The sequence below is a fragment of the Cynocephalus volans genome, chromosome 2 (assembly GCF_027409185.1).
Source record: "Cynocephalus volans isolate mCynVol1 chromosome 2, mCynVol1.pri, whole genome shotgun sequence".
Lineage (NCBI taxonomy): Eukaryota > Metazoa > Chordata > Mammalia > Dermoptera > Cynocephalidae > Cynocephalus > Cynocephalus volans.
In genome coordinates, this window is record NC_084461.1 from 202,784,622 (window position 1) to 202,798,006 (window position 13,385).

Here is a 13,385-nt window from a genome sequence, read left to right on the forward strand (position 1 = left end):
AAATACTCTTAATCCCTGTGAGAATTCTGGTATTTGATGGCATGTCCTTCTCTAATGTTTATAAGATGGTATAGTATATAACAGTGGTTAGGGTTCTGCCACTTACTGGTTGGAACAGTGGTCAATTAAGCTAAAAAACTGTCTTAGATAGTAACCACTCAAATTGTAGGTTATATCACTTAACAGCAGTCAAGAATTGAAGCAGACCGTAAGGTGGAAAAGACATCAGTCACTTTAAAAAGTGGCATGCTCACTTTAGTTGGATTAAATTACTACCGCAGCAAACAGTTAAAACGGTCTAGAGAGAAAATAAGACTTATAGCCCTAGAAGAAATCGAAGAACAAAGACACTGCATTGCACTTTTTAATTGCAAGGATAGTTTTAAATAAATGGAGAAAGCACCTTCCAGAAGCTATACTAGCAGGAAAAGGTTCCATCGAGCATTTACATAGTAAATTTCTATAATTTTACAAAAGATTCTTGATCTTTACTTGAACTGTACGTGGGGGAAAGGAGCCCCCTCAGGTAGGTGTTCTCTCTGCTTGCAGATGCAAACTAAAGGACCTAATATCGGAGGCAAGCCTGGGATGCAGAGAAGGGGAATAGAAATGTGATAAAGGACCATTCATAAATTCCACATCTACTTTACAGCACTTGTCCAATGACCCTTACATAAGTATTTTAGGGCAAACTACCACCCTTAAGATAAAAGTACAACCTCAAAGCTGTAGTTCTGAATTAGAGTAATATACCTCAATACCTTAGACTGCTGGATGTCTAAAGAGTATTCAGGGTCATCTGTAAGGTTTGAACAGACAAATACTTCAGAAGAATTCACTAGGACTGTACACTCTACTTTGGCTGTTTGAAGGAAGAATAGACAGGCTTCTCTGCTATCCTCCAGGACATGAAATAGTCAAGGAAAAGGGCAACAGTATTAGATCACTCCTTAGACACTAATCAGCTGGGGAAAGAGTTCATTGGCGAAAGTGTCCTCCCAAGAATGGTTTACACCAAGTGGAGAGGACATGTCACTGAAGGGAGAAGGGGAGCCCTCATATCCACAGTCACTATAAGCATCCAGCAGGCAGGAAGATGGCTTCAGGCAGTGGCTGGATGAAAGCAGATCTGAGACACCCAGCTCTGGAATGAAGTCATCTATAGGTTCTTCCTTCACTGAGACAATGAATTCAGGGTGATCATTCTCTGAAGGGCTGATAGGTGCTTCCTCGATTTTCACTACCACATCAGCTTGGCTGTCTGTCTCACAGGGTATCTCTAAGACTAGGGGCTTGGTATATATGTGGTCAAAACGAATTAGTTCATTAATGGCTTCCAGCTTGGTTGATGACGTCCCCATTGACAGAGAAAGGGAGTCTGGTATGGAACTGGGTCCTTCCGGGTAGACCTCTGGGAGCTCCTCCAGGCTGGTAGATTCTGGGGAAGGACATTTGAAGAACATGACTGGGTCCAAGTTGTCCAGAATGCCCAACTGGATATCAGACTGCAGGAAGCAAAAATTAGATTAAGTACAACTAGGAGAATGTACTTGAGAATCTATTTAGAACACTTAGTACTTGGTTCCATAATGTAAATTAATCATTATGTTATAAGATGACCTCAGGGCCCACCAGACCCACTTATCTACACCTCACTCCACATCCTAAATCACCTGGAACTAGGAAGGTAGTCGATGTTCACCTCTAATCCCATCAAAACTAACTTCTGCCCTCATCTATCTGGTTAGGGATAATCAGGCATCAAATAGATGGAATTAACTAGTTTTACATCTCTTTAGTAAGTCAGAATGATCCCCACCTCAGAGTCTGAAGAGTCAACGCTGTCAGAATCCACGGGGAGATGTTCTGGAGGGGTGACAACTGGGCCTGCACCTGCTGCAGAGGTGCACGTAGTCTGAGTGCTGCGGACTCAGCAGACCCGGCCACTGGCCTCACTCCATCCCCCTGGGAGGAAAGACCAAAGTGAGTAAACAGCCTCAAGTCCCCAAGGAAATGATCACCAGGCAGCTGTGATTCACAACTTTCAAAAATGCTAGAAGACTGTCCTTTAGAGCTGAAATCTTTCCCTTATCATTGTTATTTCCGTTTTCTTATGTCCTCCTCAGGAGATGAAACAGGGGAAGTAAGACTAACTTTTCCTTGTGATTTTCTGTACAATGAAACATTTTTCCTCCCCAAACAAAGATTCAGACAGGACTGATAAATATTATCCTAATTGAATTCTCAATAATAATAACGTTCTTTAATAATAAAGTTCTGTAGTAATTTAAGCCTAGAATTTTTTTGAATAGTTCTTTGGGGTTTTTTTTTTTTTTTTTTTTGAGGGCTGGCCAGTACGGGAATCCAAATCACTGATCTCAGTGTTACCAGCACCACACTCTAACCAATTGAGCTAACTGGCCAATCCTTAAATAATATTTTTAAGTTCTTCCTGAACATTACCTTTACAGGTACAATTGCCCTATTGTCAACCTTAGACCACTTAAGTGTTGTCATCGAATTTGCTATAATCCATAGACTTAACCCCATACATCACCCTTCTCTTATCAGAGAGGTGTCACTTATCACAATGAATCATTTCCCTACTAATAATTATTCATCAAAACTACTATAATTTTAGAAGCATTCAAAGTCTGATTGGACTGGCTCTGGTTCTCCTTAATGTTTGCATGCTACATCTTGTTGGCTATTGGCATTTGTTAGTACTTGTTCTTAGAGAGCCATGTAACATTTTAATTATTAGGCTTAGCACTGTTCACCACACACTTAAAAAATGAATGTGTCATTAAAGAAAGAACACCCTGCCTGTATGGAAATGTTTTAAACCTGAAGGAAAATTTCAAGAACACTTTTGATAAGAGGTCCAGACTGTAAACATAAACACTGGATCCATGTCACCTAAACCAGTTCTCAAATACAGCACCAAATAAAGGAGATTATTTACCTTGGCCTTTGCCTCCTCTTCAGTGATCAAGACATCCATCCCCAAGCGCTGTCTTAACTCCTGGTTCTCGACTACAAGGCCATGAGTCTTCTCTCGTAAAAGCTGATTTTCTAGCAAAAGTTTTTGATTCTGGAAGAAAATTCATAAGAGGCTATTACCAGATCTAATCCTTTCACTTAATCTACCTGATAACATTTCCCTACAATTAGTTTCCTTTTCTTTTTGAACTTTTGGAAAACTCTATGCAGTTATTCATAGTAGGTATTAGGCGGCTAGGCTGTAATTATGAAAAATAAGCTATTTAAGAAGTATTATGGCTGGCCAGTTAGCTCAGTTGGTTAGAGTATATATAGCTTTGTAACACCGAGCTCTCAGGTTCAGGTCCCAGTACTGACCAGCCACCAAAAAAATGTCCTATAAGTGTTATTCATGGGGTCAAAAATAACACAACATCTCCAACTACTAATATAGACTTCAGCAAAGGGTAACTTGTGGCTTTAATTTAGATATGATATTTTTTAAAAATCCTATCTTGAACTGGCAAGTAATAATAAAAGTGGTAGTTGGGGACTATAAAACCGAAGTAAGTGAAACAAAAACACTCCTGCTGAATGACTCATGTTTCTTACAGAACTGGCTAATGATTCAAACTTGAAAAAGAACAATATAAATCTCTATGTATTCAAGATGTGTAACTGGCAATAATTTTAGATTAGATAATAGATGAATCCTAGAAGAAGGGAACCATTAGTGAATTTTTGGCCAAGCTAGGAAGAATTTAAAGTTTAAGCAATGATTTCCTATCTGTCCTTGCTAATTTCTTAGCACTAACTCACTAAACATTGTTGAATTCATCAACTTTGAGACAGATCTAACACCAAATGCCAGGGATTCAATCACTTCTGCTGTCAACAAGCTTCATTACTTCACCAACTACCTATCTAACCTATCCTAGATTTAGGTGTTCATTACATATTCAATTGTACTCTAAAAGGGAATGAAACAACTTGGGATGGGCAGCAAATATCAGAGCATTCACCAGGGAAGGATATACAATGGATAAAAGTGTTTGGCCTTAGTAGTTTTACCTCTTCTTCCAAATCTACCACTTGTTGTTCCAGCTCACTCATTCGAGCTTTCTTTCGATCTCTGGCAGTCTGAGCTGCTACTCTGTTTTTCAGTTTCCTGAGAAGAGAAGGAACATACCACACTGAGTCATCTCAAACCTTATTTATATCTTTATTTGAAAACTAAGCCAGCTGGTGCTTTCATTTTAATTTACAGTATAAGGCAGACTATTGGTAAACTACACTTCAAGCTCCTCCCTTCAATTAAGCAAACAGAAAATACAGCCTTCTGTCAATCTAGCTTGAAGACCTACCTGCTTTATTCTCTCCCATATTGCGTCATCCACCTCAGTGTCTTCCCAGCCACAGCAGGGGGGCTGGACACAGCACTATTCATCTTGCATCATAAGAAACTTTCCTCCTCCCCCTTCTACTCCCTTGCTGCTTCCTGACTCCAGTTCCTCCAAGTCCTCCAACGTGGACTGATTAAATCTAGTGCAATCGGCGCTGTGACATAAACCCTTTCTCCTCAAACCCAACTCAGCTAAGGGAGGCTGATCCATTTCGCCCGAATGTTGATATCCTAGCGGTGCCCTGATGACTGGGCCGAGGAGACACTTTACACACCACAAAAGGCACAATGACCATAAAAGAATGAACATTTACGAAAGACTAAGTGCTAGGCATATTATTCGCATGTCTCTATCTCCCCAACCACCTCATTAAGCAGGTACCATTTTAAGGACGCAGACTGAGCTTGACTAGTGAGTCTTACAGAGCTCCCATCCCTTTCAACAGCTCTGTCATTTCAGATCCGCGCTCCTCCAAAAAAATAGGTAAACCAAGAAGGCTAATCGACTGCATGTTACAGCCCGAGTTCAGAGAGGCTGAGCGACCGGTCTGTGGTCACACAGTAAGGCCAGGAACCCAGCTGCTCGCATCCCCAGCTCTGGTCATGGCCTGGGCAGCCCTGGACTCCACCCAGCGCGGCGGATCCGGTCAGTCCAGTCTTCCTGCACCGCCCCGCCCCGCGCCACGCTGGCACCGGACCTGCCAGGCCGAGTGTCCGAGCGCTGCGGTCAGCCCACGGCTCCGGTCCCCACCCCCAACCCACTCCGGTCTCAGACCCTGGCCCCTCGCCCACCTCCTCAGCGCCTTCTCCTCGGGGCTCAGATGCGTGAGGCGCTGTCTTTTGCGTGCCTGGGGCGGCCCCCCGCTCGCCGCCTCCAGGCTGGCCCCTTTCTGGGCGGGCACCATGAGCGGCAGGGCCCGGCCGGCCGGGGCTCCGGCGGCAGCGGCGGCGGCGGGCTGCCCGGACAGAAGTAGTATCTTGTGGGCCCCGGAGGCCGGGCTCTGCGCGGCCGCCGCCACCACCACCATGGCCAGAGACCGTGTGAGCGAGTGCGCGCCGCCGCTGCCCAGTGTCCGGCCCCGCGGCGCCCAGCCTTTCTACGGTCGTGGCCCTTCGCGATTGGCCAGTGCCTCGTGACGCAGGGCCTATCTCGGCGTCCATTGGTCCGACGGGCTCTGGGGGCGGGGCCAGGGCGTCCAGCGTGGCGGCCGCTGTCCCCGGCAGGGGGATACGGGGGTATTTTCCGCTTGGGCGACCGGCGAGACGCTAATGTGGCTGGTGCGGGGGGTCAGCGCTCGTGCAGGAGGGGCCTGGAGCGAGGCAGAGAGTTTTTTTTAACAAACGGATTCTCCCCACTGGGCTGACACATTTTCACCCGTAATGACAGAATTTAATTCCAAACCGAGAGATTTCCAAACTGACGAATTTTAACGAGACTAACAGATTATTACCTCAGCATTACGGCCTGACGACATTTTATCTGGTGCGCCACTTCGGGCCCCGAGTGGAGTGGAAAGTCGAGAGAAAGCGCAGATCCAGCCTTGTGTTAGAAAAAAGCCTGGAAAGAAATTCTTCGAAAAGTCTAGAAATGAGATCGCGCGTTTAAAAACCAAGTTTAGCAATAGTGAGGGCTTAATAAACGATAGGCGTTACCTCCGTGTGGTGGGAATACATATAATTTAGTTTTTCTTTGCATTTCCGAATCTTCTACTATGAGCGTACGTTATTATTTTTTAATGAGGAGACAAGAAAATGTCACGTGCACAAATGGAGACCCCGGGGCTTATCCTGAGCTCCCTCCTGCCGCGTTGCTCTGGCGCTGGGAGCAAGAGGAGCCTCCAGACAGCAGCAGGGGAGCAGTTTAGACACACAAATATCAGAGTGGAGAAACCCGACAAAACTCCCCACATATGCACGTTCACTTTTTTGAAGCAAATTACAAAATGTTAAGTTCTCTAGAATTAATTACAAAGCAATACTTTAACAACTACTTATTGCTTCCTTTTCTGCTCAGCACTATTCTAGGTTCTAGAGATGCAAAGATTGGTAAGATTAGTAGTTGGTAGTTGGAAGACATGCAAAAAAGTGAAATGTTAAGATATCAGGGTTCTGAGTAATTGTTAGGTGGTGTGGTCAGATTAGCACTTCAATTTTATTTTGGTAGGGAGGAAACAGGATGGGAAGAAGGAACTAAAAGAAATTCCCTCTCTTCATATTCAGGCCTTTTAAAGGGACAAGGTTTTTGTTATTCCCAGGACTGGGTGATGCGTCTTTTATCATGTATTTTCTTCCTCCTCGTTGGCAGAGGGAAATCAGCGACTATTTCTTTAAGCTGGGCAGGCAGCTCAGGGCGTACTGAGTACACGGCGGTTCTGTGGGTTGGAAAAGAGGTGGGGGTGATCAGACTTCCTGCAGGACAAAGAAACTTGCCTACTTTTTAAACTTTCATCAGCCTTGAGCTACCTGGGTTCAAATTTGCCTCCAGATGTCTGGAGACTCACTCCTGGCCTCTGGGACCTTTGGGGAGAAGTCTTTGGAAGTATCTTCTGGTTGAGACTTAAAGGTTTAAGTTAAAGGACCTTGGAAAACTGTAAGAGGCTCTGAGAAAAGTCATGTAATTAATTATGTCATGCAACCTTTTATTTAACATTTATTGATGCCATGAGAATGTCTGGCACTGTGTAAGAAATCTCAGGGAAACTAAAAGAAATTTAAACCATTTCGATAAAAGAATATACATGAAAAGAAAATTAATGAGGCCCCTGTTAGTCCAGCAGAGTGTAAATTGGGCACAAGATCCTGGGGAATAGGAGAAAGTCGATGGATTGCATTTTGGTCGTGGTTAATGGCATAGAAATGGAATCTTGAAATTCACTTCCCAGTCTTTTTTTTTCAAGGCTTTTTGACAAACGTTTTAAATTATACTAAAACGGTAATTTGACCCACTGCAGATTCCTGTCCAACACTCAAGTCCAAACCCTTGAACAGTTTCATATCCTCCCTATAAGATTAATCTGATAATTCTTGCATCAGATGTCATTAATGTTTTAAAATGTTTACTGGACACCTGTGATAAGAGCTATAAAATATATAACATACAAAGTTCTCAGCCCTTATGAAATGCAAGAAACAGTGATAAGCAAGTAAATTAGTAAAACATTCAATCTAAATAAATGTCAATATATATGTTTTAAAAAAGCAACGATCTGAAACAAATTCTAGAAGTGCTTTGTCTAATATGGTAGCCACGCCATGTGTGGCTGTTGAGCACTTGAAATGTGGCTTGTCTGAATGTGCTGCATGCTTGCACAACGACATGAATGTACTTAATGCCACTGAACTGTACACTTAGAAGCAGTTAAGATGTTAAATTTTATGTTATGTGTATTTTATCACAATTAAAAAGTAAAACCAAAAAAATGATTGCAAGTGTGAAATACACACTGGATCTGAAGACTTAGTATAAAAAATGTAAAATAGCTCATTGATCATTTTTTATGTTGATTATATGCTGAAATGATAGTATGTTTGATATTTGAGGTTAAATATTGGTTTATTAAACTTAATTTACTTGTTTCTGTTTTTAATTGGGTGCTAGAATTTTTAAATTATGTGAGTGGCTTGCATTATATTTCTATTGGATAGCGCTGGTCTAGATCATTTTAATGTAGGAGATGCCACAGGTAAAGTGGAGAAGAAGGAAAATAAATGTATGCTAAGATTCTTGCGTGTTCAGGGAAAAGGTAGACAAAATGGTTAATCCCAGACACTATTAGCATAAATTGCTGTGTTAATAGTAATTTTAGAATTGTCTTGCATGTACCCCTAAGGGCACACAACTTTCCAAGTCAAATGTGAATGTGGGTATATGGAAAAAATCTTTTTCCAAAATTCACTTGCCACAGAAAACCGTGCCTCTTTTCCCCACCTGTCTTTTCACAATCACCATTACCTCACTCTGCAAAGGGAAGACCCTCTTCTCATCCAGGCTTAATCTTCCTGAGGTGCATTGCCCTGAGATAGAAAAACCTCTAAGGCTCCAAACAAGTAGATGGGTCCAGGTATTAGTGATGGTATTGAGAAAGGAAATGACCCTTGTTACTGAGTATCGAATTCCTTTCCAACTCCAGTGGTTCTAATTCTTCGTTTCCAATAAAGTTCATGGAAAACAAAATTGAGTTGTCAGCTGAGAGCTCAACAAAAATAATTTCCGACGATAGCTCTCTATGTGACTTTGCTTCTAACTCAAAAGGTGTTCAAAGAATTGAAGAACATTGTTATAACAAAACACCTTCCATCCCCATCCACTTAATTATAGGAACAGTTTTTTGGTCATTTATTTATATATATATATATATATATATATATATATATATAATTTTTTTTTTTTAAAGGAGAATTTTTAGCACAGTGAAACTATTTTGTATGATACCACAGTGGTGGGTACATGTTATTATCCATTTGTTGAAACTCTTAGAATGTACAACACCAAGCATGAACCCTAATGTATACTATGGACTTTGGTGATGATGTTGTGTCAAAGGAGGTTTATCGACTGTAACAACTGCACCACTGTGGTAGAGGATATCAATAGTGGGGAGGGTGTGCATGTGTGGGGACAGGGGTATATAGAACCCTCTGTACTTCCCGTACTTTCCTAAAACTGCTCTAAAAAATAGCTGTTTCTTTGTTTTTTGGTGGCTGGCTGGTACAGGGATAGAACCCTGGACCTTGGTGTTATTAGCACCATGCTCTAACCAACTGAACTAACTGGCCAGCCCCAAAACAAAGTTTCTTAATAATTTTTTTTTTTTAAGAATAAATTGATGGCGAACCTTGTCAAATTCAAGCAATAAGTGCTATTTCTCCATTGATTCATGAATCTGGAGCAGGACTAGCACAAAAGCGATGCTGTGTTCTACTCAGTGCATCATATCAGGAGGCACATGATGTCTATTTGTCCTATAACCAGTGAAGGTAACTTTTACCACTTGATTAAGATGATGTCTGCCAAGTTTCTCCACTGTGAAGTTAATTCGTAATAATAAGTATTTTGTGGAAAGGTATTTAAAGTTCTGGAGGTGGATAGTGATGATGGTGGCACAACAATGTGAATGTACTTAATGCCACTGAATTGTACTTGGGATTCTACTGTAAGGTAGAATCTTCCCTTCTTATGTATTTATTTATTTGTATTGATATCAACTCATAAAGTTCTTCTTTACTCCATGAGTGAAAATCTATGTCTATATTATTTATTTTGATTCTCAAACTGTCTTAGACTTGGCCAGAGGGAGCCCTCCTTTTTTTTATTGTGATAAAATATACATAAAATTTACCTTTTTTTTTTTTTTTTTTTGTGACCGGCGCTCAGCCAGGGAGTGCACCTGGTCATTCCTATATAGGATCCGAACCCGCGGCGGGAGCGTCACCACGCTGCTAGCGCAGCACGCTACCAAGTGCGCCACGGGCTCAGCCCTAAAATTTACCATTTTAAAGTGTACAGTGCAGTGGCATTAAGTACATCCACAATGTTGTACAATCATCCGCACTATCTACCTCCAGAACTTTTTCATTATCCCAAACAGAAACTCTATACCCATTAAATAACTTCTCATTTCCCCTCATCCCAGCCGCAGTAACTCTACTGTACTTTCTGTCTCTATGAATTTGACTACTCTGGATACCTCATGTAAGTGGAATCACACAATATTTGTCCTTTTGTGGCTGGCTTATTTCATTTAGCATAGTGTCTTCAAGTTTATCCATGTTGTAGCATGTATGCGAGCCCCTTTTTGACATGTCCCCATAATTCTTTGAGTGTTTCCTTATGTTCTGGTACAAGATACTCCAAGCTCATCTATTATTTTTCAGGTCCAGCCCTGGAATTTGCCACTTCTCGAACAATCTCTGGCTCCTTTTTGTGGAGAATGATATTTAGTGACAAAGATCTGGACACTGGGTATGCTATTGCTACTAGGATGTCATTGCTTCTAGTTTCTCTTAGTGGATGGAACTAGGAAATATATGTGTGTGTTTGTGCATTCCTACCACATGTATAGAAAGATAGAAATAGGTATAGATGCATGCATATATTAAAAACTCATGAGTTCATACCAATAACTCCAATTCTAATCCAACACCCAAAGAGTTTATTCTAGCCTTTCCCTCTTTTCATAGTTTAAAAGCTTCATTCTCTGACAATGAGAAAACTGGCTCCTATTACCCTCAATATGCTTACTTATTTACTAAATCCTTATGTATATAAAGTATGTAACTAATCTATTAGCAAGAACTGGTTCAGTCCTCAACCCCAGAATGTGCCAACTCCCAGTCCCAACAGCTAGCCAGCCATTCTTAGCTAAATCCTCAGCTCCTATTTTAAAATGTGTGATGATGGGGCTGGTATTTACCAGCTACCAACTATAGTATTTAGATTCCATTCAACACATTTAGAAGGGTAATACAGGGCCGGCCCGTGGCTCACTTGGGAGAGTGTGGTGCTGATAACACCAAGGCCACGGGTTCGGATCCCATATAGGGATGGCTGGTTAGCTCACTTGGGTGGTGCTGACAACACCAAGTCAAGGGTTAAGATCCCCTTACCGGTCATCTTTTAAAAAAAAAAAAAAATAGAAGGGTAATACAAAAGTTTTATTTTAAAATGTCAATACTCCTAGTAGCATTAGAAATGACATCCTTTGCAACTATTTATACTTGTGATGAGAAATTTTAGATGTCAAATTAAAAATGTGTGAGGGGTGTTAAAGGAAAAATTATTCAGTGACACTTGTTAAAGCATAGTAAGAAAGACTTTATTCAGGACCATTGCAATAAGTGTAGAGACCACTGCAATGAGGTTTTACAGTGGGGGAGAGATATCAGGCTGAACTCCAAATACAGCACGGGCAAGTTGGAGTTTATAGCTGAGGAGCAGGCTTGGGTCAGTGGATAAAAAATTATGAAGAGGAAACATCAGGGGCAAGGGGAATTCTGGCTAAACTAACCTAACATGAATCTTGCTGGAGGAAGGCCATGGTGATCTGACATCATCTGGGGATTGGAAGAGGATGAGGAACCTGATCAGATATCGAGGATGATCAGATATTGAGGGTGGGGGGTTCTTGCTAAACTGACTTAGCAGGATTCTTGCTAAAACTAGATTTTACAAGGAAATGTACAGATGGGCCTAGGAGAAGGTTCAGGAGCCTGACTAAAGTTTTGGCCAAACAGTCTTTGTCAGGGATACATAGTTTTACTAAATTGTTTTAGAGACCATGTAAACAAAAAAGTTTTAAGATAATTGTAATAGAAGAATAGAACCAAAACATTCGGAAAGAGCAAGAATGAGAGAGTGAGAGAGAGAACAATGAACAATCATTCCAGAAAATGTAAGAAAAGGGGAAAACACAAGAAATATAGTGAGTAGGAAATGTGAAATAATGTGGTAGGAATAAGTCCAAATCAAAAATAAATGTGTATGGATCATATTCTCTTCTTAAAAGAGAGAGGCTCTGATTGAGTGAAAACCCAAAATCCAAAGGAAAAAAAGAAAAAGAAAAAGAAAAAACACCCCCCACGAAATCCAACATGCTGTTTGTAAGAGATACACACGAAACAAAACAATATAAGAAAGGAAAGTGGCTTACCAGGCAAAGATTTACAGGAAAAAAAGCATATATAGTAATATTAATATCAGGCAAAATAGAATTTAAAGTAAAGGCATTAAAAAGGACAAAGAAAGGTATTTGGTATCGATTAAAGGTACAAGTTACCAGTCATAAATCTTTATGAACATCACAACATAATTTTGAAATGTATGAAACAAAGACAACACAAATGGTGAAAATGACCAATCCACAAACGCAAGGAGAGACTAATACACTTCTCTCAGAATTAACAGCTGTAGCATACAAAAAAGATTTGAACAGTATAATTAACAAGATTGATCTCATAGAGAACTTTCCTCCCAACCAAGTATACATGTTTTTTCAACTCAGAATATTCCCAAATTTTGACCCCATTTTACTTTCAGAGTGAGACGGACCATTATGTTTCAGGTTTTAAAGTGGAATTGTTTATAGATTTCAGCTTTTGTAAATAAAGCTGCTGTGAGCATTTGGGTACAAATCTCTGTGTCGAAGAAATCTTAATATTTTCATTTCTCTTGGGCAAATATCTAGGACTGAAATTGCATTGCATATGGAGTAAACATATGGTAGATGTATGTTTAACTTTTTTAGAAACAGCCAGTTTTCCAAAGGGTTTTACCATTTTACATTCCCACCAGCAATATACTGCTTTCTTATATTGCTATCACAAGTTGTTATTTAACTCTTTCATTGTTACCCAACATTTCATTTGTTTATGCTGTATGTTTTCCCCAACTAGATTTCAGCAAGCTCATTAGAAGCAGAAGGCATGGTTACAGTTATTTGTGGTCTTCTATGTTTACTATAGTGCTGAGTACGTCATAGGCATTCAATAAATCTTTGAATCATTATTAAATGTTTAGATTGTCTGCAATATGCTTTAAATGACAAAGCATCTTTTAAATTGCTCTGGAAGATTGCTATATAATACCATTTTGTTGAAAGCAGAATTCAGCATCAGGTTGGTCTATCTTGGAGTCATTAAAAAAGCCTGGAATGTATTTATGTTAAGACACTAAAGCAACATTTCTACTAACCTACACAGCATCTATTCTACTTTTCTTCCTTATTATTTAAAAAAAAAAAAATCTATTTTGTTCAAGGTGTCCATTTGGGAACACTCAGCTTTCAGATTCCCAGAAGCTAAGGATAGCCACATAATGTAGTTCAGGCCAGTGTATAAGTGGAAGTTCTACACAGAGGATTCCAAGGAAAAAAAATTTTTTTTGACCGGTGAGGGGATCGCAACCCTCGGCACAGTGTGGTCTGCACCACACTCAGCCAGTGAGCGCACCGGCCACCCCTATATAGGATCCAAACCCACGGCCTCGGCACTACCAGTGCCAAAC

The 13,385-nt window shown here is 40.6% G+C and overlaps 1 protein-coding gene across 1 annotated transcript; it reads right to left on the minus strand.

Moving 5' to 3' along the window:
• Positions 1-346: 346 nt before the first annotated feature.
• Positions 347-5,448, minus strand: XBP1 (X-box binding protein 1). The gene is given in 6 exon segments (XM_063086211.1): positions 347-1,505; positions 1,820-1,903; positions 1,906-1,965; positions 2,966-3,094; positions 4,054-4,150; positions 5,177-5,448. Coding segments are annotated over 6 exon segments (1,161 nt in total). The 5' UTR covers positions 5,413-5,448; the 3' UTR covers positions 347-950.
• Between the last annotated feature and the right edge of the window lie 7,937 nt (positions 5,449-13,385).